Consider the following 26,703-nt stretch of genomic DNA (forward strand, 5'->3'; position numbering starts at 1 on the left):
TAGCATCTGTTGAATTTATTCAGCATAACCACAGAGGTATTGTCTTCATGCCATCACACATAAACACAAACACAGATACAGATAGAGCATAATATCCATTTTTAGCCCAAGTGCATTTCTTCTGAGGCTCATTTATATGTCTTCATATGCCACAGCCCATCATTTAAATAATGGATATTTTCAATGCCAATTCCTTTGTTGACTTTCTCACTGCAGAAGGAATAAAGCACATAAACATGTTGTTAAGTACTTTTACAGGCTTACTCATGGTAAATGTAATTCAGGGTGTGTTGCTCTTTTGCAATTATTGAGCCATATATAGGGAATTTATTTATATTACTAACATGATCATCTACATTAAACTACATTACTCTGCTGAAGTTCACTTATGTCTTAAAGAAATTCTAGTGATCTAACTAGTAGGATCACAGAAACAGAGTAATGATGTTGCCAGACCAGGAGAACATCAAAGTGCTATAATTAACCCTGAAACAAAAGTAATAGGAATAATTTGGTCATCAAATGAGTTCCAACATTTTTAAGTATATTGACTATATTTTGGTAAACTGAAAGTCACTCAGTCATGTCCAACTCTTTGCTACACCATGGACTATGCAGTCCATGGAATTCTCCAGGCTAGAATACTGGAAAATATACTGGAAAAATACTGGATTGGGAAAGGGTAGTCTTTCCCTTCTCCAGGGGATCTTCCCAACCCAGGGATCATACTCAGGTCTCCTGCACTGCAAGCAGAGTCTTTACCAGCTGAGCCACCAGGGAAGCCCATGTTTTGGTAATGTGTCGCTAATATTTCCTTAATATTTTATGCCACCAGGTAAAAATACAAGATAAATACTGTGTGGCACTAAATTATGTCACTGTTTTTAAAAACTAGCAGCAAAATACCTTTCCCCACACCTAAGTGAAATCACACTAAATTAAAAAATTCCTAAAATACCACACACATACATATAATATAGCTGTGTTGGCACACAGGTTCTTTTCAGAGTGCTAAAGAAAGAATGCAATCTCAGAGAGGAAATAACTTTCAATGGCTTCCTGAGTCTTAGGAAAAATCAGAAATGAGGCTTCTGTGTGTAAATATTTGTAAGATGTGGTATGAACGAGAGCAAAGTTCACCTGTAACTCTGATTCCTCCCGTGTGTGCACTAAGTCACTACAGTTGTGTCCGACTCTCTGTGACCCTATGGCCTATGGACTATAGCCTGCCAGGCTCCTCTATCCATGGGATTCTCCAGGTAAGAATCCTGGAGTGGGCTGCCATTTCCTTCTCTAGGGGATTTTCCCAACCCAGGGATGGAACCAGTGTTTCTTATGGCTAACCTGCATTGGTGGGCAGGTTCTTTACCACTAGTGCCACCTAGGAAGCCCCTTACTGCCTAGGTTACCTATATCTGAAAAACTAAGGGGGACTAACAGGAGACTTACATATCTTCTGCAGACATCTTCATGACTCCAACACACAGAGCATGCTGTTTTCCTTCTGCCATGATTGCCTGAAAACACACAGCTAAGAAAACCATTTATCTATCAAAGTACCTTTGAGACGGGGTGTCACATTACTGCTTAAGCCGCTGGGAACCCAACTTGCATTTTCACCTAGTCCATTAACTCCTTGAAGGCAAGGACCTAGCACCATTTATGGGCATACTGCAAATATTCAATAAATGCTAAATGAATGGAATCTAATAATCATTCTCAGGTTTGGGGTCAAATGCTAATACTATAACCCAATGCCAACAAAAGAAGGAGGAGAAGAAAAAGAAATCATGCAAAAAAGGAGGTAACATTTTTTGCATATAAATATTAAAAAGAAATACCCACTGTTCTAGTGCTTTAATCACTAAATGGTGGTTTTATATAAAGGATACATTAAAACAATAACTATATCCCCTATCTTTAAGAGCCCAGTGTAAGTTGCAATCTCTCCAGAACAACCAGAATGTTCTTGGTTCATTTGAAGTGTCTAAAATGATAAACATTACAGTCCATATTTTCGAAGTTTCAAGTGTACACAGCACCTCTCTGTACTGGTTTTGCAGCTTTCCAACAGTCTATAATTATTTCAAAATAAAAGTAATTTAAAAAGCAAAGGCCAAATACTAGGAAAATTTTCCATTTAGGGGAAACTCCAGAACGTTATAAATGTTATAAACTTTAAAAACTTAGAGCAATCATAAACATAAAAGGGTAACCTGTCCTCAGAGAATATTTTTCTCCATTGGTTTTCAATTCATTCATTCATTCCTTCAATGTTCCACACATATCTGAACACCGATTACCTGTCAATACAAGCTGTTCCTAAGATATACAACTTATATTACCCCTTAGATATAACTTCCACAAGAGAGGACACCCTCCTCTGAGCACTCTTAAACCTATTCCAATGGCCATCCCATTCCAGTGATTTCCCACCAAATATGGTTCCTTTCCTCAACCTGAGGCAAATGATCACTTTATCTATGACAAAAGAGAAGATGTCATCCTGTCCAGACTAGTTGACAAAAAACTAATCTAGAATATAGCTGAAACAACAGCAGAGAAATGGAAGGAATGCAGAATTATTCAGCTACGTCATGAGTTGAATAGATTCTTAAGGGCTATCTCTGACGTCAAAGTTTCTCATTGAGAAAACATGTTCCGAGGCCCAAACAACCAAGTTAAAAATGAATTTTAAAATAAAAGTTAAAAAAAAAGTTAATTGGGACTTTAAAATAAAGCCATAGGGATTGCCAATGGTTCCTATTAGTCACCAACATTCCACCTGGTGCCTCAATTTTTTTTCCCTTTTGAATGCTTTTTTCCCAGAGTAATTCAAATGTAAAAGTAGCAAGATAATGTTCAAATAAGTGATCCAATCATATCATATACAACCTCTCTATTATATATATATAAAATCAGGAGTTTTATACTGTGTCCCAAGTCTCATAACACTGGGCCCTAACACAGCTGAAATGCAGCTGGGACTCTTTTTATTACTTGTTCTCATTTAACTTCTAACACAAAATAATGTTGCTTCCCATATCTTCAAGTGTAAGCAGAAAGATATAACAACAGTAACTTCCAAAAGATACATCTAATGCTCTCTTGGATGTTAGTTCTTTCATTGATAACAAGAATACAATGAACACATTTTTCAACAGAGCCTGGGAAGGATACAACAATCGTATCTACTGCAGCAGGGTAAAGTTTAGCTCCAGGAGAAGTTAAGCCTGGACACATGATATTTGCTCCACTGAGTACAAATTTGATGGCTCCTTTGTCAACCTGCTGATGTGGCAGGATAAAAGGATCTAGAAGAAAAGAAATACATTACACCAATTAATAAAATTAAAGACTCAACAGAAAAAGGCAAATGACATGAACAAATATTTCCCGAAATTATAGTACTTTGACAGATGCGAAATAAAACTGAAACACATTCCTTCACTTATCAAATTGGTATATATTTTTGAGAAAAGTAATTCCCAGTGCTAGCAAGAATGTCAGAAAACTGGCATTCGCATTTACTGCTAGAAGGCTTATAAATAGGTACAGGCTTTCTTTAGGACTACTAGGCAATATGTACCAACAGCCTTGAAAAGGTTCAAACTCTGATTTAGTAATTCTACTTCTAGGACCTTATCCTAAGAAATAAATGAAGAATGCACAATATATTTAGGTAGAAAGATACTCATTATAGCACTAATATTTATATTAGAAATAAACTGGAATCAGCCTAAAGGTCCAACGATTAAGAGATAAATGACTTAAAGTATATCTATAATATCTGTATAATAGAACCATGTTTTTGGAGACTATGTAATACCCTGGGAAATATTCATAATATATGACAAGTGAAAAAAAAAATAAAAATTGCCAAAAAGATCAGTGGTTGCTAAGGGTTGGAGGAGGGGAAGAGCTGGGAGGGGTGAGTAGGTAGAACACAGGGGATATTTAGGGCAGTGAAACTATTCTGTAAGATATTATAACAGTGGATACAGTGCCTGCTCAGTCACATCAGTCATGTCTGACTCTTCGCGACCCCATGGACTGTAGCCCACTAGGCTCCTCTGTCCATGGGATTCTCCAGGCAAGAATACTGGAAAGTGTTGCCACGCCCTCCTCCAGAGGATCTTCCTGACCCAGGGATCAAACCCACGTCTCCTGCATTATATGCAGATTCTTTACCACTGAGCCACCAGGGAAGCCCATGGATATATGACATTATGCAATTGACAAAACCACAGAATGTACAACACAAAGAATGAACCCTAATATAAACTATAGACTTGGTTAATTATAATAATATACATAATAATATATCAATATTGGCTCATCAATTGTAACAAATGAAGCACACCAATGCAGGATATTAAGAAGAAGAGTGGGAAGGAAGTATATGGGAACTGTCTGTACTTTCTGTTCATTTTTTCTGTACACCTAAAACTGCTCTAATGCTACCATATGACCCTACAATCCCACTCCTGGGCATGTACCCAGAGAAAAACCTGGTCTGAAAGAATACATGTACCCCAGTGTCCACTGCAGCACTGTTTACAATAGCTAAGACTTGGAAGCAACCTAAATGTCCATCAACAGATAAATGAATAAAGAAGATGTGGTACATATATACAATGGAATATTACTCAGACATAACAAAGAATGAAATAATGCTACTTGCAGCAACATTGCTGGACCTAGAGATTGTCATGCTGAGTGAAGTAAGCCAGACAAAGGAGAAATATCCTATGGCATCCCTTATATGTGGAATCTAAAAAGGAAATCATACAAATGAACTTATTTACAAAACAGAAACAGACTCACAGACTTACAGAATGTGGTTGCTGGAGGGGGAAAAGGATGGGAGAGGTGATAGGGAATTTTGGATCAACATGTACACACTGCTATATTTAAAATGGATAACCATGTAAGTTTTGCTGTATAGCACAGGGAACTCTGTTTAATGTTATGTGGCAGCCTGGATCCCGGATGGAAGGGGAGTTTAGGGGAGAATGGATACATGTATATGTATGGCTGAGTCCCTTTGCTATCCACCTGAAGCTATCACAACATTGTTAATCAGCTATACTCCAATATAAAATAAAGTGTAAAAAACTGCTCTAAAAAATAAAGCTTATTAATTAAAAAAAAGGGAAAAATATGCATTTACACATAACACACAGACACACACACACAATATTGAAGATAATGCTATGGAAGTACACTGATATACTAACCATGGTTACCTCTACGTCATGGGAATACAAGTGATTTTACTTCTGCATTTTCCAGATCTCTAGATTGAACACGTGTTCCTTTTATAATCCTAAAAAAAATGTATTTGTGTGTGTGTATATGTTTCTACTGGGCTTCTGAGGTGGCGCTAGTGGTAAAGAACCCGCCTGCCAATGCAAGAGATGCGGATTCAATCCCTGGGTTGGGAAGATCACTAGGAGGAGGGCCCAGCAACCCACTCCAGTATTCTTGCCTGGAGAATCCCATGGACAGAGGAGCCTGGCGAGCTACAGTCTAGAGAGTCGCCAAGAGTCGACTTCGCATGCACACACGTATGTCTACTAATAATTCATAACCTAACAACTAAATCCCTGAAGGATTTAAAACAATAACTATGAGAAAAACTTTTTAGACCTCTCAGGATTCTCTAGGAATAATAATAATTGGTAAAATGTAATCACTTTAATGTCTTACCACTAGCCTTCCCACTAGTCAGAGAACAATTAAGTCTTTTTCCTACCAAGACTAGAAATTAAACATGGTTCCAAATTAATTAAAACATATTACTGATAAAAAGGAACCTAAATGAATGAGTTTACTACTCAGAAGTCATAATTTCTTTTCTAGCTCTCCATCCTTATTAATACCTGCCCTTTAATAATAATTATGATGATAAGCCAGATCATGGGGATGATGACAAGTAGCAGTAGTGGATGGACATTTACTGAACAATTGCTGCATCATAATAATGGCTATAATGTATCAACCACTTACTATGTTCCAGGCACTGTGTTAGGTGCATTACATCTGTGTTACTATCTCATTTAATTCTCACAACCCTGGGAGATGTAACATACAATTGTGTCCATTTTCAAAGATGAGGAAACAAAGCTTAAACAGGTTAAGTAACTTGACAAAAGTGACATGCAGTGGGAATTGAGCCTAGATCTGCCTGACTCCAAGTTCACAGTTTTAACTACCATAGCATCCTGCTTCTTGCACAAGAGTAACTTTAAGATGTTCTAAAAGGTTGGTTCCCAGCAAAAATTATCAAATAGAAACATCTTTTTCTTCCAACTTATTATGAAAATGCTTAACATATAGAAAAACTGGAAGAACAGTTCAATGGACACTCTTCCTCTACCATTTAACATTTCAGACACAATGTTTCACCATAAATAAGCATACATGCCAGACACATACTGGCTTGAAAAGGAGAAATTTTACTTACAGTTGAAAAACTCTTGTACACTAGGATAGCATCTTCCTTTGGGTTTTCTTTTGCAATGTAATCAATCTAACAACATGCAAATGTGGGTACATAACAAACATTATTTTGTTTCTTAACACCTGGCCTTGACACTACTAAGAACTGGGACTCCATGCTTTCCCTTATATAGAATTATCTCTATGAAGCAAATCTGGATACAGATGTAAAAGAAAATGTTTACAGCACTTATCACACAGTTTGTGAATATATATGTGTGTAATTATCTAATTGTTGTCTAGTCTCCTCACTAGACTGTTAGCTTCCTAAGGACAGGGACCATGTCTGTCTTTGCTTCCTATCACATTCTCAATACCTGGCTCAGTGCCTGGCACAGAATAAGTTCAAAAACTATAAATATTTTTTAAATGAATGAATGAATGAATGCTCTTTCTTGGGCTTTCGGAATGCATAATGAGAGAATATGCATTTTTCAGATTTACCACAAGATGGAGAAGGGGAAATCTTTTTAGTTTTATATTCCATATAACCTAGTACTAGTAAGTTAACTGTGGGAGTCCCTGGTGGCTCAGAGGGTAAAGAGTTTGCCTGCAATGCAGGAGACCTGAGTTTGATCCCTGGGTCGGGAAGATCCCCTGGAGAAGAAAATGGCACCCCACTCCAGTATTCTTGCCTGGAAAATCCCATGGACAGAGGAGCCTGGCAGGCTACAGTCCAGAGGGTCGCAGAGAGTCAGACACAACTGAGTGATTTCACTTTCACCTTTCTTTCAATAAGTTAACTACCAGAAGTCACTTTCAACTCCTTTTGTGTCTTTTCATGTCCCCAAATACATATTTGACAAGACTTACATTTGTGAAGTAATCTTAGGGTTGGATAAAAAGGCCCTTCTCTTTGTCTGAAAAAGAGTAACTCTCCATTCACTGTAAGGATTTCTATATGTTCATGGCTGTAAAACATCACAAAGTACCAAGTTAGATATTTTCTTTCAAAAATGAATATGCCAAACATCCTTTAAATAATGTATAATATGAAGTATGCATATATAGAAATACAGTAAGTTTAAAAAAAAATTTTTCAGTAAAGATCCAGGCCCCAAAAACCCCCACAAAACACTGCTTAAATTAACACCAGTCCAGTAGAGAAAAATATGATCTGCTACAATTTTATTTCACATTTTATTACATATTTTAATTTCCTTGGTAGATAATTAATAAAACAAACCTCTAAAGCACAAGCTGAAATAAATCTGACTCTGAATAAAAACATTTAATTAACTCCTTAATAAAACAATCAGTACACAATGCCACATTTTTCACATAGAAAAACATGTGAAAATATAAATATTTATGTTTTAGGGTTACTCATTTAGAGTAGATAAATAGTTAATATAAAGATAATCACAGTTATTATAAGTGCAATCTAATCATATTATATTCAGCTTCTCTGAGTTTTACATAGAAAAAAAACAAAGACTTACCATCGCACTATTTTGACAGGATCTTTCTTAGGCATGATTTGATTAAGCCATGGTTCAATACCTGGAAACTGTTCTATCAATTGATTCTTAATACCCTTTATAACTGAGGTTTTCAACTGGATGCAATTGGACACATTTTCTTTTTCATCAAATCTGCCAAATGATTTTTGCAAGGAAAAACAAAAAGCATTTCTAAAAAGACATAACAGAATAGCTAAAGGTATTTTTTTAATTACCGATTCCCAAGCAAATATTTAGATGTCTAAAATAATTATGGAAGAAATTGCTTTTTAAAATACAATTTTCCTTTTACTCTGTCCAGCACAAAACCAATGTCTTAATACAATATTAAACTGTCATATACACACAATTAGCTGGAGGGGGGCAGGGAAGGGGAAAGGATATGAGGCATATATAACACAATAAACTGTAATCAGCTACACAAATGCCTTTCCTGGAAAATCTTACTCAGTTCTACCCAGAAAGAAACAGATTCCCACCTATAACAAAATCTGTGTAAAACAAAACAAAATGAAAATACCCTCAGGCACTAGGATACAAATGACCAGCCCAAACATTAACACAGAAAAGCAGCCCCTCCTATGCTATGTAATCTGTTGAGATTTTTTTGAAGTAATAATGACGGTATTTAACATCCCTAATTATTTTTGCTCAAAATGTCATGCACAAAACCCACCTTCCTTTGCCCATGTTCCCCCTTTGCTTTTTGCGTCTACCAAATCTGCAAGGCAAAGCCACTAGGTGCGTTCCAAATAATTTTTGTCTTCCTCAACTGAATAACCCCTATGGAGCAATCACGTTATTTTCAAGACAAGGTTAATCTGGCAGCTAGGCAATAGGTATGACAGTCCGCTAGCTTCCTGTCACCCAGACTCCTTCACTCCCATGACCCAGGAAGTCAAGCCTTCCCTTGTTCAGTTCCTAACTAGTAACCAAAAGGCAGAGAGCGCAGGGCTGTCCTCTTGCTAAAGAGGGCATGTCCCTAAATCACAGTGCAAGGATGTGATTGGTAGAATCCTAGGAATGGAGCTAGGACTGGGAAAGGGGGCAAATGAGAAACAGGGGTAACGAGATAGAAAATGAAAGTGGGAGGACCCAACCTGATGGAGGATTAGGAGAGAAAAGCTTTAAACAAAAATGTTGCAAGCATAGTTCTGAGACATACAGAGACATATAGTGTTGAAAGCATGGTACTACAGAAAAACCTTAAAGAGTAAGGATGGCAGGGGTGGGGGAGAGAGAAAGAGAATCTTTGCTCTTGTCCTCTTCCCCACCACCCACCCCCACCACCTTCGTGAGCAGCCGAGGGAGGCCAGGGCATGTCCTTACTTCTTGAACATGATCCAAGATGAAGGGGGCGACGATAGGGAAGGGCCCGGAATGGGGAAGAAAAACTGAATTAGCAAGGGTCCGGCAGATCCCCTTACAGGAGGAAGGCCGGCACTGACAGTCGGAACTGTTGTCTTTATCCGGAAAGGGAGACAGCCAGCCGCACTTTACGGTGTTCAGAGACATTTGACTACTTCCGCTCCTCTAAACACTACGGCGCTTTTGCTGGCCCTTTCTGGGTTACCGATCCCCATCCAGAGCCGGTAGCTGAAAGGGCGGGACTAGAGAAGGAAGACGAGATAGAGCCATCATTCCAGAAGCAGAAAGAGAAGAACGGAGCACACGGGGCAATCAATCAAAGCCGTGGTTAGGGCCGGTGTGTCACTACGGGTTCCTCAAAGGGTCAAGATTCTTCCGAGTTTCATTGCCACCTGCTGTTTACTTTTTAATGGGAAGGGGTTTTGTTCCCTGAGACAACCGAATGGATTGGTGCTTACCGACCAGCTTGAACCCGGGCAAACCTCTTGACATTATGTTAACGTACTCGTGGCCTTGTCAAATTTAGCAAATAAAAATACAGGATGCCCTGTACAGGACATCTGGATTTCAGATAAACAATGAATACTTTTTTGGGTTGGTGTTTTTTTTTTTGTTTGTTTTGTTTTAGGTATAACTATACCTCATCCATACTTAACACACACACACACACACACACACACAAATACTTGCTATCTGAATTTAATTTGGCGTCCTGTATTTTAATCTGGCAACCGTGTTCACTGACCACAGTGAGGTGCCCCCAAAGAATTATTCATGAGGTTACTGTCCCCTGCCTCACCTTCATATGAGTTGAGCTATAAACCTAAAGAGGTACCTCCCTTGAATGGTAGAATGGCCTCTAGGCGATCAATACTAGACTAATCTGATTGAAGAGATAACAGATAAACACGTTTTACCTGTAATTTTAAAAAGGAGAGCAAATCAAGGGTTTTGATCAGCAGAGAAAGCATGCGTGCGTTAGCCACTCAGCTGTGTCGACTCTGCGACCCCATGGACTGTAGCCCTCCGGGCTTCTCTTCCACGGAATTCTTCAAGCAAGAATACCGGAGTGGGTTGCCATTTTCTTCTCCAAGAGAAAGCATAGAAAAATACAAAACCTGAATAAGCACTACCCAGGCGGTGGGGTAGGGTGCATTGATCTGTAAAATAAATATAGCAGTCTCTTCCAGGAGCAAATACTCTGCTGGGGAGATGGACGCTTGGAGCAATCACAGCAAATAGCATTATGTGTTTGAATTGTACAACTAACAACTCACCTTGCCTTGATTCTATGGTAGCAACAATCTTCTAATTATAGTTTAGCTTCCCATGAAGCTCTGCCCAGAAGGAACTCTGTTTTCAAATCACATCCGCATGAACAACTGTAAATTAATAAATTGTCATTCGGTTTTTACCTCAGTTTCTTGTAAATGTCTTTAGCATTAATCTGCTTTCCCAGCATTAGTCGACTCTCTAACATTGAAAATTTTGTTTAGGAGCATGCAAAACTGAAGCCCAGACCCCCAGCTGTGGTTAGGGCTATACTGCTAAGACTTCTTACCAAGCAGGAGAATATTACTGGCAACTCTCACATCATCCTAGAAGCCTGCCATGGAACAGCTAATACATCATAACAGCCATAAACAGTTATTATTAAGCAGTTTGAGGTGGGAGAAAACAGATATTTTGTATCCAATCTTAACATGGTAACACCATAGTAATAATAATGCATTCCACTAGTAAATACATTTTAACTTGATGAACTCCCAAACTAAAAACTTCCCAGGTGGTGTCAGTGGTAAAGAACCCGCCTGCTAATGCAGATTAGACATAAAAGACACCAGTTCCAACCATGGGTAGGGAAGATCCCCTGGAGGAGGGCATGGCAAACCACTCCAGTATACTTGCCTGGGGAATCCCATGGACAGAGAAGCTGGCGGGCTACAGTCCATGGGGTCACACAGAGTCGGACAGGACTGAAGTGACTTAGCACACAGCACAAACTAGTAACACCTTGATGAATTCCTAATTTCTTGAACTTCTTAATTTCTTTTTTTAATTTTACTTTTTGGCTCCTGCACAGCTGTTCCTGAACCATTGGTGGAACCCGTGCCCCTGCCTTGAAGTTCAGAGTCTTAACCACTGGACAGCCAGGAACTAATTTTAGACTTATTAAAAAGTATTATGCTGAGTATTTGCAGTGCTAGAAATAATAGCCAATGTTTAATTCTATAAAAATTATACATACTCTAGGGGACTTCCCCTGGTGGTCCAGCTGTTAAGATTCAGCATTTCCACTGCAGGGGGTTGCGGGTCCGATTTCTGGTTAGGGAACTAAGATCCTGCTTGCCGCCCGCCAGCAGCAGCCAGAAAGTAAAAAAAGAAAAAGAAATTATACATACTCTAAATTATAACAAATCCCACATGCATGGAATAGACATATAGCTATATGTGCATACATATTTTAATCCACTTTCATATACTCTGGTAATCACAGAGACCGAATCTGAAGTATTAATATAACAAATGCCAAGTTAGGTCATTAGTATTAATGAGGGAAGTATTTAGTTCTGTATGCATCCATGAACACCTTTATTCATAACCCACCTACACAGATACATAAGCAGGGTCCACTTTTCACTGCAGTGTGTTTCTGGTTTTGCGTTGTTCAGAGGATCATTGTAAAGTGGCTTCTGTTTTTCCAAGACTACAATTGGGGGTTTACTCCTGACAGAACTCATCTTCAAAATAAATCACTGCTACTACAAACAGCGTGTCATAAAAGAAGAAATATCTCAAAATAAACCTCTTCAAAAACCGAAACAATGAACTTCATTTATTCACACAATATTTGTAAAGGACCTTGATGTTTTAGACATATATGCTGTCTCTACTGTATTTGATGCAGAAATGTTCTGTGCAGTTTATTTTATAAGAGACCTCAATGTATATGCAGCACAGGACACAGAAAACCCAACTCTAGCATACATTTTACTAAAACAAGTAACCTAGCTATAATAAGCTTTAAACATTGCATGATTGTATTTGCCGTCTTAGAATTTTGAAAGAATTTTGTAGGGTCATCTTGACATGAGGCTCAAAAATGCTGCCCAAGGAAGCTTACAGAAAGGCCTCCTTTTCTTCTTCATTAACTTCCTCAAGCAACAAGCAAGGCACCAAAACCCTTCAGTGAGTGCAAATTGCTCAGTCGTGTCCGACTCTTTGCGACCCCATGGTCTATACAGTCCATGAAATTTTCCAGGCCAGAATACTGGAGTGAGTAGCCTATCCCTTCTCCATGGGATCTTCCCAACCCAGGGATCAAACCAGGTCTCCCGCATTGCAGGCGGATTCTTTACCAGCTGAGCCACCAAGAAACCCTTCACAGTGTCCAGTAAAAAACGATTTCTTTAGGAGGTGGGCCATAGCTTTGAACACTGGGGTAGGTGCTTTCAATGCAAGAAAGAATTGGGCCACTTCCAGACCCCTACTGGATCTCTCATCTCAGAATCTGGAGCCTGTGAAGTCTTCCCTTAAGGTCACTTTTCCCACAGACTGCCCCTCAGCCTTATACTTTAGAGCCCCCTGCAGCCTGGCTTTATATCCCCCACAAGATCAAGACATACCTAAGAATCACACCACTACCCCCACCTATCAATCACTCTGCAGACCACAAGTGAGAAAATACACTGGCCCAGCCACTGCCTGGATCTTTCCATATGGAACAATATAAGGAACACCAACAAAACAGCCTCTCCTACCTCCAGTCCCAAATACAGTGAAATCTGGGGAGAGCTGAAAGACCTCTGTTTATCAGAACTGTCAGAACTAATCATCTTGCCAAATTTATGGTAAGCCAAACCCACTGTGCCTCACTCACATCCCTTATCTCTTTTGTCATTGTCCAAGGGGCTTCCCTGATAGCTCAGTTGGTAAAGAATCCGCCTGCACTGCAGGAGATTCCAGTTTGATTCCTGGGTTGGGAAGATCCGCTGGAGAAGGGAAAGGCTACCCACTCCAGTATTCTAGCCTGGAAAATTCCATGGACTGTGTATAATCCATGGGTTTGCAAAGAGTTGGACACGACTGAGCAACTTTCACTTTCACTTTCAATATGTAAGCACCCAGTTCAGTCTATTTGCTATGTGATCTTGGGTAAGTCACTGAAACTCTTATGCCTCTCTTCTCAGCTGCAAAATAAAGGCTCTACTTTCTGAGGCTGTTATGAGGATTAAATGAGAGAATCCATGCAAAGCGTTGTTAAATTATTTGTGTTGTTGTTATTCTGCTTCTCTAACTTCATTCCTACATTCCTGTGATTCTCCTCCTGCCACCTGAACTCTCATTTCTACCTTAACTTCCAGGTGCTTCTGACACCTCCCTGGAACACCATCCCAAGATTAACAAACTCTCCTACCCATCCTCCAACTCATCCCTAAGTGTCCACTGATATTCCTGGCTTTCCCCTGAGTTTGGAAATTCCTTTTCAGCCCTTTCCAGTGAAAGTGATTCACATCAAGACACTACATGTATTGGGGAGTCAGGAGGTGACCTGGCATCCTCTTCCAGCCACATTACAACTTCCAGACAATTCCTCCTTCACCCTCAGGCAAAACACACAACACAACCCTGATTCTCCTTCCTCTAAGCTTCAGACCATCTGGTTACACCTCGACTTCCTCTGTGTTGTCCTCTACTCATGGTTCGTTGAGGGCTTCTCCTGTGCTTCAGCCGTAAAAAATCCGCTTGCAATGCAGGAGATGAAGGTTCAATCCCTGGGTCAGAAGTTCCCCTGGAGGAGGGTGTGGCAGCCCACTCCAATATTTTTACCTGGAGAATCCCCATGGACAGGGTAGCCTGGCAGGCTAGAGTCCATAGGGTCGTAAAGAGTCAGACACGACTGAAGCAACTGAGCACACACACACGCTCATTCGTTCATTGAAGATCCTGGTTCATTTCATTTTCTACTACTCTTCGTCTCCTTCTCTTAATCTACCCCAATTACACTGACCACCATGCTATTTTCCAACACACCACATCCTAGGGTTTTTGCACTGTTTGCTCACATTAGGTCTTCTCACTGGTTGGTCCTTCTACCTGGAAGCTGTCTGTGTCTGCATGCATGCTCTGTCATGTCTGACTCTATGCAACCCTATGAACTGTAGCCCACCCAGTTCCTCATTTCCTCCTCCAGGGGATTATCCCAACCCAGGGATCAAACTCGCATCTCCTGTGTCCCCTGCATGGCAGGCGGATTCTTTACCACTGAGCCATCTGGTCTACCTGGAAAATTCTACCTCAGATCGCCATATAATCCTCACTTCCTTCAGACCTTGGCTCAAATGTTAACTTCTCAGTAAATATTTCCCTAATATTTCCATTTAAAAATGTCATCTAATCACCCCCCATCCCTTTCCTTAGTTCAATTTTTCTATAGCATGTCTCACTTTCTAACATACTATAAAATTTATTACATTATTATTTATTATGCTTCTCTGCTAAATTGTAAGCTCCATGAAGACAAGGATTTGTCTGTTTTTTTGTTCACTGTTATATCCAAGTTCTTGGCACATGGTAGACATTCAATAAATACTCATTGAATGAGCAAATGAAATAACACTCTGGCTACCATGAAATTTCACTCTTCCTCATTATAGCAACAATCTTTGATTCAGTTGCCTCTACTTACCATCTCTAATTCATCTCCTTCTATTCTTTTCTGAGCCTGCTCCAGTCAGGCTTTTGTCACCACTATGCCACTGAAACAGCTCTCATTGATCAAGGTTACCAATGACCCCTATCTTGCCAAAACCACAAATCGTTCCCAGTTCTGATTTTGCTCAAACTCTCAGTAGTATTTGAGTTGACTATGATCCGCTTTTTGAAACAATTTGATAACTTAACTTCCTTAACACAACCCTCTACTGATTCTATTTATTCCACAATGGCTCAGTTCAGTCACTCAGTCCTGTCTGACTCTTTGCGACCCCATGAACTGCAGCACACCAGGCCTCCCTGTCCATCACCAACTCCCGGAGTTCACACAAACTCATCTCCATTGAGTTGGTGATGCCATCCAGCCATCATCCTCTGTTGTCCCCTTCTCCTCCTGCCTTCAATCTTTCCCAGCCTCAGAGTCTTTTCAAATGAGTCAGCTCTTCGAATCAGGTGGCCAAAGTATTGGAGTTTCAGCTTCAGCATCAGTCCTTACAATGAACATTCAGGACTGATTTCCTTTAGGATGGACTGGTTGGATCTCCTTGCAGTCCAAGGGACTCTCAAGAGTCTTCTCCAACACCACAGTTCAAAAGCTTCAATTCTTCGGCGCTCAGCCTTCTTCACAGTCCAACTCTCACATCCATACATGACCACAGGAAAAACCATAGCCTTGACTAGATGGACCTTAGTCGGCAAAGTAATGTCTCTGCTTTTGAATATGCTATCTAGGTTGGTCATAACGTTTCTTCCAAGGAGTAAGCGTCTTTTAATTTCATGGCTGCAATCACCATCTGCAGTGATTTTGGAGCCCCAAAAAATAAAGTCTGTCACTGTTTCCACTGTTTCTCTATCTATTTACCATGAAACGATGGGACCAGATACCATGATCTTTGTTTTCTGAATGTTGAGCTTTAAGCCAACTTTTTCACTCTCCTCTTTTACTTTCATCAAGAGGCTCTTTAGTTCTTCTTCACTTTCTGCCATAAGGGTGGTGTCATCTGCATATCTGAGGTTATTGATATTTCTCCTGGCAATCTTGATTCCAGCTTGTGCTTCTTCCAGCCCAGCGTTTCTCATGATGTACTCTGCATATAAGTTAAATAAGCAGGGTGACAGTATACAGCCTTGACGCACTCTTTCTCCTATTTGGAACCAGTCTGTTGTTCCATGCCCAGTTCTAACTGTTGGTTCCTGACCTGCATATAGGTTTCTCAAGAGGCAGGTCAGGTGGTCTGGTATTCCCATCTCTTTCAGAATTTTCCAGTTTATTACACAGTCAAAGGCTTTGCCATAGTCAATAAAGCAGAAGTAGATGTTTTTCTGGAACTCTCTTGCTTTTTTGATGATCCAGCGGATGTAGGCAATTTGATCTCTGGTTCCTCTGCCTTTTCTAAAACCAGCTTGAGCATCTGGAAGTACATGGTACACGTACTGTTGAAACCTGGCTTGGAGAATTTTGAGCATTACTTTACTAGCGTGTGAGATGGGTGCAGTTGTGCAGTAGTTTGAGCATTCTTTGGCATTGCCTTTTTTAGGGACTGGAATGAAAACTGTCCTTTTCCAGTCCTATGGCCACTGCTGAGTTTTCCAAATTTGCTGGCATACTGAGTGCAGCACTTTCACAGCATCATCTTTGAGGATTTGAAATAGCTCAACTAAAATTTCATCACCTCCACTAGCTTTGTTTATAATGATGCTTCCTAAGGCCCACGTGACTTCACATTCCAGGATGTCTGGCTCTAGGTGAGTAATCACACCATCATGATTATCTGGGTCCTGAAGATCTTTTTTGTACAGTTCTTCTGTGTATTCTTGCCACCTCTTTTTAATATCTTCTGCTTCTCTTAGGTCCAGACCATTTCTGTCCTTTTTTTTTCCCATCTTTGCATGAAATGTTCCCTTGGTATCTCTAAATTTCTTGAAGAGATCTCTAGTCTTTCCCATTCTATTATTTTCCTCTATTTCTTTGCATTGATCCCTGAGGAAGGCTTTCTTATCTCTCCTTGCTATTCTTTGGAACTCTGCATTCAAATGAGTAGATCTTTCCTTTTCTCCTTTGCTTTTGCTTCTCTTCTTTTCACAGCTATTTGTAAGGCCTCCCCAGACAGCCATTTTGCCTTTTTGCACATCTTTTTCTTGGGGATGGTCTTGCTTTCTGTCTCCTGTACAATGTCATGAACCTCTATCCATAGTTCATCAGGCACTCTTTCTATCAGATCTAATCCCTTAAATCTATTTCTCACTTCCACTGTATAATCATAAGGCATTTGATTTAGGTCATACCTGAATGGTCTAGCAGTTTTCCCTACTTTCTTCAATTTAAGTCTGAATTTGGCAATAAGGAGTTCATGATCTGAGCCACAGTCAGCTCCCGGTCTTGTTTTTGCTGACTGTATAGAGCGTCTCCATCTTTGGCTACAAATAATATAATCAATCTGATTTCGGTGTTGACCATCTGGTGATGTCCATGTGTGGAGTCTTCTCTTGTGTTGTTGGAAGAGGGTGTTTGCTATGACCAGTGTGTTCTCTTGGCAAAACTCGATTAGCCTTTGCCCTGCTTCATTCCATATTCCAAGGCCAAATTTGCCTGTTACTCCAGGTGTTTCTTGACTTCCTACTTTTGCATTCCAGTCCCTTATAATGAAATGGACATCTTTTTGGGTGTTAATTCTCCTCCTCTCTTCAGCGTTTTCTTGTTGGATTGCTCCAGGACTCAGTCTGTGACTCTCTTGTCCATGTTTTTTTCCCTTGGTTACACTAAAAGCCAGTTTCATACCTATAAATACCATCTGTATACCTTTTATGTCCAATTTTAAATCTCCAGTCTGGAAATCTCCTCTAAACTTCAGACTATCCGAAGTTAATATCTCCACTTGAATAACAGACATTGGAAAACAATTCATATCCAAAATAGAATTCTTAATTTAACCCCCTCCCCAGCATGCAGTCATCCTCATCTCAATAAATGGGAGTTCTATCCACAGATTTTCTTGTGTCAAATATCCATGAAGCCCTCTCTTTCTCACACATCCTTCACTTAGTCCATCACAAAATACTATCTCTATCAAATATTTTTACTTTCAAAATATATCCAAAATCTGATCACTTCTCACATACTTCCAACAGTATGACTTTAGTCAAAATCACTATCATCTGTCACCTTGATTATCAAACTTGTCTCTTACTTGTTTTTGCCTTTTTGCTTTCATTTCTTATGCCTGCTCCCTTACAATCTATTTTTTACACAGTAAGTAGGATGAACCTTTTAAAACATAAGTCAGATCCTCTGACTCCCTTGCTCAAAACCTCCAATGGCTTCCCATCTCAGGTATAACAAGATCCAAGGTCCTCCTGCCCTGAAGGCCCTACGCAGTTCAGTCTCCTCCACCCCTCCATCTACTATTACTCTCCCTTTCCCTCCCTCTGCGTCAGCCACACTGGCTTTTTTGCTACTTCACAAGTATGCCAAGTATGGTCTCTTGCTTCTCAGAGTCTTATTTTTTTTCCATTGGGCCTTGGATGAATATAATTAAATTAATCATAATCTTTGATTGATGTCACATTCTCTTATTAATCCAAGCATATTAACTTTTAGTTAGTTGTTTTTAAAAATGTAACAAGCATCCATGAACTTAATAACTAAATCTGACTATATGGCCCCCAATCTCATTTGTCTGCCTCCCCTCAGCCCCTGGCAAAGGATCATCATCTTGAATCTTGTGTTCATCATTTTGTGGTGCTCTATTTAATACAGTTTTACTTTATACATACATGTTGTTGTTGTTTAGTCACTAAGTGCTGTCTGACTCTTTGCAACCCCATGGACTGTAGCCTGCAAGGCTCCCCTGTCCATGGGATTCTCCAGACAAGAATACTGGAGTGGGTTGCCATTCCCTTCTTCAGGAGATCTTCCCTACCCAGGGATCGAACCTGCATCTTCTGCATTTCAGGCGTATTCTTTACCACTGAGCCAGGGAAGCCCACACATATATTTACACACATATATGATATATATATATATATATATATATATATAAAACATACATATGTGTGTATATGCGTACATATGTGGATGAGTCTTTCTTAAAGTATATATATATATATATATATACTTTATATATATAAGTATTTATATTTATTTTTATATTATATATATTTATATATATATATATATGTAAACTTTTTGGTGGCATGGTACAGCATGTGGAATCTTAGTTCCCCCACCAGGGACTGAACCCGTGTCCTCTGTGTTGAAAGTGTACAAACTTAACCATTGGACCTCCAGGGAAGCCCCTCTTAAAGTATATTATTTATTGTAATTTATTTTAATTTTATAGAAAGGTTATTAGGTTGTATGCTGTACTCTTTCAGAACCTAATTTTTCTTCGTTATTATTTACTTTTCTAAGATTCATCTGTGTATCTTTGCATATTACTATAGTTCATTCATTTTGATTGATGTATAATATTTCATTGTGTGAATAACACTTCAGGGTCTTGCCGCTTTTGCCCTCTGCCTAGAATGACTTTTCTTAGATATCTACTTGTCTCTCTCCCTCCCTTCACTCATGCCATTATTCAAAGGCCACCTCATCCTAACACTATCTAAGAGTGCCTCTCTCTTTTACTCTTCTTTACCTTTCCCCATAGTACTATCACCCCTTCCCTGAATATTCTTGCTTTGCCTATCTGTATCCACTTTCCCCCTTTCCACCCTGCTCTGTGCCCTGCAGTAGATTTTAATGATTAAATCCTTATCAATCCTTCATTTAAAATGTACCTCTCTTTTCTGCTGGTACCCTGACTTACAGGACTGCTTGATATTACTCATCTATCTTTTTGTTGATTGTTTCCCCCACTAAATGGTAAACGCCAAGAATCCCTGCTTTATTACCAAGGTCTAGATTGGTGCTGAACTCATAATCAGCATGCAATAAATATTTAAGTGAATTGCTCATACACAGAATATCACACTTGAAATGCTTACACACAAAAATTGCCTGCATATATCCCTTTCAAGCAAATGCCAATATTTCTTTGAGCTACATACCTAGTAGAATAGTAAAGTTGAGGCTTAAGTGGATATTTAATTTAGTAGATAGCACCAAATTTTCTCTGTTCTCTAATAGAAGGAGCCAGGGCTCCATGGAGAAATGGCTGACTCTAAGACTGGGGCAGGGAAAATATAAAATGAGCCAGGAGCAGGAGCACCATAAATTTTTTTAAATTATATAAAACTGAACAAGCAGATAAACAAAAAAAACCCTGCAATTATAGACGTATGTCAAAGGGATATAGGAGCCAACTGAAAGAGCTTTCAATGGCCAAATTTGAAACAATTTGAGTAACAAATTAAATATCATTGGATTATAATTCAAAGTATAGAATAAATATTAACAAATCCATACTGATATTAACAAATGATCAAATAAATAAATAAAAGGAGAGTAGATAAATCTCCTGTACAGAAGAATTCTAAATAATTTATGTAGATACTTTCTCAAGCCAGGGGAGCATAACTGCCCACTCCTTAAGTGTAAGATGTGCATAATAACTCCCTTGTAAAGAGTGGAGTTTGGAAAAAGAGAAAAAGAGGAATGTTGCAATAGAAAAACAAGCCAAACACTGCCTCAGCCAGGCACTCAAGGTTCACTTATCAATGATAAGTCATGTTGAGAACATGTACCCTTGCTGTGATGTATAATTATGGAGAATGCATTAGACAAACACAAACTGAAGGATATTCTACAAAATATCTGACCAGACTCCTTAGAACTGTCAAGGTCATCAAAAACAAGGAAGGTCTAAGAAATGGTCACAGCCAAGAACAGCCGTAAGTGATATGATCACTGAAGCTAATGTGGATTTTGGGTGGGGGTCCTGAAAGAGAAGAGGGGGCATTTTGGTAGAAACCAAGGAAATCTGAAAAAAAATATGGACATATAGTTAATAATAGTGTATCAATATTGGCTCATTATTGGATGGCATCACCGACTCAATGGACATGAGTTTGAGCAAACTCCAGGAGATGGTGAAGGACAGGGAAGCCTGGTGTGCTGCAGTCCATGGGGTTGCAAAGTGTCAGACACGACTGAGCAAGTGAACAACATTAGTTAATTAGTTGTGATAAATGTACCACAGTAATATTAACAATAGAAAAAACTGGATACAGGGTATATATGAGCTCTCTGTAATATTCTTATGTCTTTTCTGTCAATCTGAAACTGTACTAAAAGAGTTTGTTAAATATTTAGAAAATACTCTATCAGGATGGCTATAATTAAAAATACAAAAAATATCATGTTTTGGCAAGGATATGGAGACACTGGCACCCTCACACATCACTGTGGGAAGACAAAATAGTACAACTTTGGAAAACAATTTAGCTGTTCCATGTAATGTTAATTAGTTAAAGTGTTAGTTCCTTAGTCGTGTCCAACTCTTAATGACCCCATGGACCATAGCCTGCCAGGCTCCTCTGTCCATGGCATTCTCCAAGGAAGAACACTGGAGTGGGTTGCCATTCTCTTCTGCAGGGGATCTTCCCCACCCAGGGATCAAACCTGGGTCTCCTGCACTTAAGGTAAATTCTTTATCATCTGAGCCACCATGGAAGCCCAATGTTAACTATGGAGTTACCAAATGGTCCAGCAATTCCACTCCTAGGCATCTACCCAAGAAATGAAAACATAGCCTGACACAAAAGCTTGTACATGAATGTTCATAGCAACATTATTCATAATAGTTAAAAAGTAGAAACAACCCAAATATCCTTCAGCTGGTGAAATAAACAAATCTGACTTACCCATACAATGGAATATGGTTCAGCCATAGAAAGGAAGAATTCTGAGACATGCTACTACATGGATAAGCTTTGAAAATATTAGGCTAAGTAAGAGAAGCCAATCACAAAAGCCACATATTACATAGCTCCATTATATGAAATGTCCAGAATAGGCAAGTACATAGAGACAGAAAGTAGATCAGTGGTTGCCAGGGTATGGGGAAAGGTGGGACTAGGATGTGTCAGCTAATGCATATAGGAGTCTCCTTTTTTCCTGCAGCAAAGAGCTCAGTTTTTTATTAAACATGTTACCAAATAGATTTAGTCAAAAAAGCCAAAGCTCGTGTCATCAACAGACTCTTCAGATTCTTCTTTCTTTGCTTCTACTTTTTTCTCCTCAGCTGGGGCAACAGTGGGGGAGGGGACAAGGCCTCCTGCCACGGCAGGTCCACCAGCCCCCACATTGCAGATGAGGCGTCAGATGTTGACATTGGCCAAAGCCTTTGCAAACAAGCCTGGGCAGAAAGGCTCAACATTTACACCGGCTGCTTTAATGAGGGCATTGATCTTATCCTCCGGGACTGTCACTTCACTGTTGTGCAGGACGAAGGCCAAGCAGATGCAGGTGAGCTCAGAGGCCATGCTGCAGGTGAATGCTAAGCAGGGGCTGCCTGAAATGGTCCTAGTGGCTGGATGAAGTCAGGGCCTCACCTCAACACGGCCTTAGCTTCCTCAGAAGGACCAGTCACTTTAGAGGCAGCTGAGGAAAGGGACAGGATCTCTTTATGGGGTGGTGACCGTGTTCTAAAATTAGAATGTGACAATGGTTGCACAACTCTGTAAATACACTAAAACCATTGAATTGTCTGCTTTAAAAGGGTGAATTTTATGGCCTATAAATTCTATCTGGAGAAAGCTGTTATCTAAGGGACTTGAACCAGAAAAGAATTCTAAAGTGTGTTATTTCAGGGGGCCCTTTTTCTGTTTTTAATTTCTAATGTTATTGTATTGTGATCAGAGAATGTTATTCCTATGATTTCTGAATTTTTGCAGACTGATAAATGAGTTATTTCTGAAAATCTTCTAATGGGTATCTGCAAAAATAAATGCATTCTATATTTGTACAAGGTAATCTCATATATTGTAGAAAATTCTGAAAGAGATGGGAATATCATACCACCTGACCTGCCTCTTGAGAAATCTGTATTCAGGTCAGGAAGCAACAGTTAGAACTGGACATGGAACAACAAACAGACTGGTTCCAAATAGGGAAAGGAGCACGTCAAGGCTGTATACTGTCACCCTGCCTATTTAACTTATATGCAGAGTACATCATGAGAAATGTTGGGCTGGATGAAGCACAGGCTGGAATCAAGATTGCCGGGAGAAATATCAATAACCTCAGATATGCAGATAACACCACCCTTATGGCAGAAAGTGAAGAAGAACTAAAGAGCCTCTTGATGAAAGTGAAAGAGGAAAGTGAAAAAGTTGGCTTAAAGCTCAACATTCAGAAAATGAAGGTCATGACATCTGATCCCATCACTTCATGGCAAATAGATGGAGAAACAGTGGAAACAGTGTCAGACTTTATTTTTCTGAGCTCCAAAATCACTGCAGATGGTGACTGCAGCCATGAAATTAAAAGACGCTTGCTCCTTGGAAGGAAAGGTATGACCAACCTAGACAGCATACTGAAAAGCAGAGACATTACTTTGCCAACAAAGGTCCATTTGTCAAGGCTATGGTTTTTCCAGTGGTCACGTATGGATGTGAGAGTTGGACAGTGAAGAAAGCTGAGCGCCAAAGAATTGATGCTTTTGAGCTGTGGCGTTGGAGATGACTCTTGAGAGTCCCTTGGACTGCAAGGAGATCCAACCAGTCCACCCTAAAGGAAATCAGTCCTGAATATTCATTGGAAGGACTGATGTTGAAGCTGAAACTCCAATACTTTGGCCACCTGATGTGAAGAGCTGACTCATTTGAAAAGACCCTGATGCTGGGAAAGATTGAGAGCAGGAGGAGAAGGGAACGACAGAGGATAAGATGGTTAGATGGCATCACTGACTCAATGGACATGGGTTTGGGTGAACTCCGGGAGTTGGTGATGGACAGGGAGGCCTGGTGTGCTGCAGTTCATGGGGTCGCGAAGAGTCCAACACGACTGAGCGACTGAACTGAACTGAACTAAATCTCATATATATGTATATACATACACTCAGCCTTTTTAAGTAGTGGTATGAGCTTCTCTATATCCTTACTTATTCACATGATCTGGTGATTTCTTGGAGAAATACCTCACTTCAAATATGTCTGAAAGTCTGCCCAGCTACCCCAGTACTTATGTCTTGTTAAGTTATTCTGAACTATTTCAAACCTTCTCCATGTTTCTCAAATTTTTGCCACCCTTCCCCTAACCATCACATCCTACTTTATATATAAGATACAAAGGAAGATTGGATTGCCTGGTACCAAACATACAACTTACAACTGTCTACCCTCATCCCATTCCATTTAACTTTTTTTTGTTGTTTTCTTACTGTTTCTTTGCTCACCGCTATTTCTATTTCACATCATCCTCTTCTTCAGATTCATTTATTTCATTTCGCTGTAACTGGGCTTCTGTGTTGGCTCAGACAGTAAAGAATCTGCCTTCAGTGCAGGAGACCCAAGTTCAATCCCTGGGTAGGGAAGAGTCCCTGGAGAAGGGAATGGCAACCCACTCCAGTATTCTTGCCAGGAGAATCCCATGGACAGAGGGGCCTGGTGGGCTACAGTCCATGGGGTTGCAAAGTGTCAGAGACGACTCAGTAACTAACACTTTCACTTGCTATAATACTTACCTGAGTAATTCATAAAGGTTCTGAATATGCCTACAATGTGTTCTGAATATATAAGAAAATTAGAATCTGCAAATTGGAGCTTTGTTCCTTGTATTACTTCACTCCTCATCCTTCCCCACTCAGGGCCAGTCGTTCTATTTATTTATTTATTTATTTATTGAGCAAAAAAGCCTTTTATTTCCTCCCACATTCCAGCTCTCCACTTTTGGTAACATCTCTTCCAACTCAGAATCAAAGCCCAAGAAGTTGATCCACACCTGAGAGCGAGACAGGAACTAGGCCAGAGCCCTCAGAGCCGGGTTCTAGACCAGTGAGACTCCCGGCATGGATGGAAGCATGCTGCAGTGAGACAGCAGAGGCCACAGAACAGAATCAGGAAGAAGCCCAAAACCAGCAGCCGAGAGCCACGCAGAATCAGCTTCTCCGAGGTGAGCAACTTGATGAGCACAAGACCTTCGTGGCTCCAGACACTGACACACTCCTCAGCCATTCTAGGACTCAGGATGGCATTTCCTGCTCCCTCTTCTGAGCAGGGTATCAGTGGCTGGCTGGAGGGCAGGATTTCTGGAGTAGCACTAAAATACAGGCAGGTTCCTGGGGTCCTTTTTGTGATCACCCTGGCCGTAACAAGGACCAGCTTTCTTGCAAAAGATCCTTTCAATCCCATCTGACTACCCTGGACCTGGGCTTGGAATGTCTGGCTCTTGTTCCTGTCTGGACCATCTCCGAATTTCAAGGTGGCCAGTAAGCCCATGACATGAGACCCACGCCCCTTCCCTGTGACTGTCCCATTCACGGGGCACAGGGTCAGCTAGCCAAAAGATCTTAATAAGGAGACCCAGTCCTGGGAGATGTCAGGGCTATGCAGTCAGTTCTGTGGGTGAGGAGGAAGCCACCAAGACCCAGGCCAGAAAGGCCAAGGAGCAGCAGGATCAAAGTGGCACAGACCAGAGGTGGGTGGTAGGTCAGGCAGAGATGCAGGTAGTGCCCTGCCTGGCCAATGCCCATGGAGAACAGAGGGATCTGAGCTTCTGGGAAGAGCCTGCGCTAGCAGCCGGGCCAAGGCCAGCGCCCCTGAGATGTCACATGTGGAGTCTCGAGGGGAAGGGGTCCGTGCTCCCACCCGGTCGCCCCACCCGGCCTCCCAGTCATTCTATTTACAGTCATCCCACGGGATCCACAGAGGACTGGTTCCAGGACCGCAGTGGATGCCAATCCTCAGATGCTCAACTCTCACATAAAATGGCATGATATTTGCATATAACCTATGCACATCCTTCCCTGTACTTTATTATTATATTTTGGAGTGTATTTATTTATTTTTATTGAGGTAATGTTGATTTATAATATTAAATAAGCTTCATATGCATATTATATTTCTACTTCTGTATATCCTACAACATGCTCACTACCAAAAATTTAGTTTCCATCCATAACCTTACAGTTGATCCCCATTTCATCCTCCCCACCTTCCTCTGGTAACCACTAGTCTATTTTCTGTGTCTATGTCTTTGTTTTGGTTTGATTTGTTCATTTATACTGTTGCAATGGAATATGCTGCTGCTGCTGCTGCTAAGTTGCTTCAGTCGTGTCTGACTCTGTGCGACCCCAGAGATGGCAGCCTACCAGGCTCTTCTGTCCCTGGGATTCTCCAGGCAAGAACACTGGAGTGGGTTGCCATTTCCTTCTCCAATGCATGAGAGTGAAAAGTGAAAGTGAAGTTGCTCAGTCGTGTCCAACTTCGCGATCCCAAGGACTGCAGCCCACCAGGCTCCTCTGTCCATGGGATTTTCCAGGCAAGAGTACTGGAGTGGGGAGTCATTGCCTTCTCTGTGCAATGGAATATACTCAGCCATAAAAGAGAAATCTTGCCATTTTACAACAACATGAATGAACCTTGAGGTTTTTATGCTAAGTGGAACAAGTTAAATGAGAGAAAGACAAATACTGTATGATTTGTACTCATGTGCAGAATATAAAAAACAAATAAAAATCAAAACAAAATCAATAAACTTAAAAAACTG

The 26,703-nt window shown here is 40.3% G+C and overlaps 1 protein-coding gene, 1 long non-coding RNA gene and 1 pseudogene across 4 annotated transcripts; all 3 read right to left on the reverse strand.

Annotated features, from left to right (window-relative positions):
- Nucleotides 1-9,642, reverse strand: MCTS1 (MCTS1 re-initiation and release factor). 3 transcript variants are annotated; one of them, XM_052662959.1, is made up of 7 exons: nt 9,395-9,642; nt 8,644-8,750; nt 7,947-8,138; nt 7,318-7,415; nt 3,181-3,314; nt 1,450-1,517; nt 1-210 (listed from the first exon to the last, which is right to left on the reverse strand). In XM_052662959.1, exons 2-7 carry the CDS (start codon nt 8,655-8,657, stop codon nt 129-131), a joined length of 588 nt encoding a protein of 195 aa, XP_052518919.1. In that variant the 5' UTR covers nt 8,658-8,750; nt 9,395-9,642; the 3' UTR covers nt 1-128. The 3 variants fall into 3 exon arrangements, with proteins under 3 accessions (XP_052518919.1, XP_052518920.1, XP_052518921.1); XM_052662960.1 differs by having other exon boundaries at nt 7,947-8,099; nt 9,395-9,639; XM_052662961.1 differs by lacking the exon at nt 8,644-8,750 and having other exon boundaries at nt 7,947-8,099; nt 9,297-9,636.
- Nucleotides 9,643-10,283: 641 nt separating this feature from the next.
- Nucleotides 10,284-22,602, reverse strand: LOC128069796 (uncharacterized). The gene is made up of 3 exons (XR_008201575.1): nt 22,548-22,602; nt 10,613-10,717; nt 10,284-10,419 (listed from the first exon to the last, which is right to left on the reverse strand). It is a non-coding gene; the product is annotated as an uncharacterized LOC128069796 (long non-coding RNA).
- A 2,366-nt stretch (nt 22,603-24,968) lies between these two features.
- On the reverse strand, nt 24,969-25,720 carry LOC128070519 (insulin-like growth factor-binding protein 3 receptor; annotated as a pseudogene).
- Between the last annotated feature and the right edge of the window lie 983 nt (nt 25,721-26,703).

Source organism: Budorcas taxicolor, chromosome X, assembly GCF_023091745.1.
Source record: "Budorcas taxicolor isolate Tak-1 chromosome X, Takin1.1, whole genome shotgun sequence".
Taxonomy (NCBI): Eukaryota; Metazoa; Chordata; class Mammalia; order Artiodactyla; family Bovidae; genus Budorcas; species Budorcas taxicolor.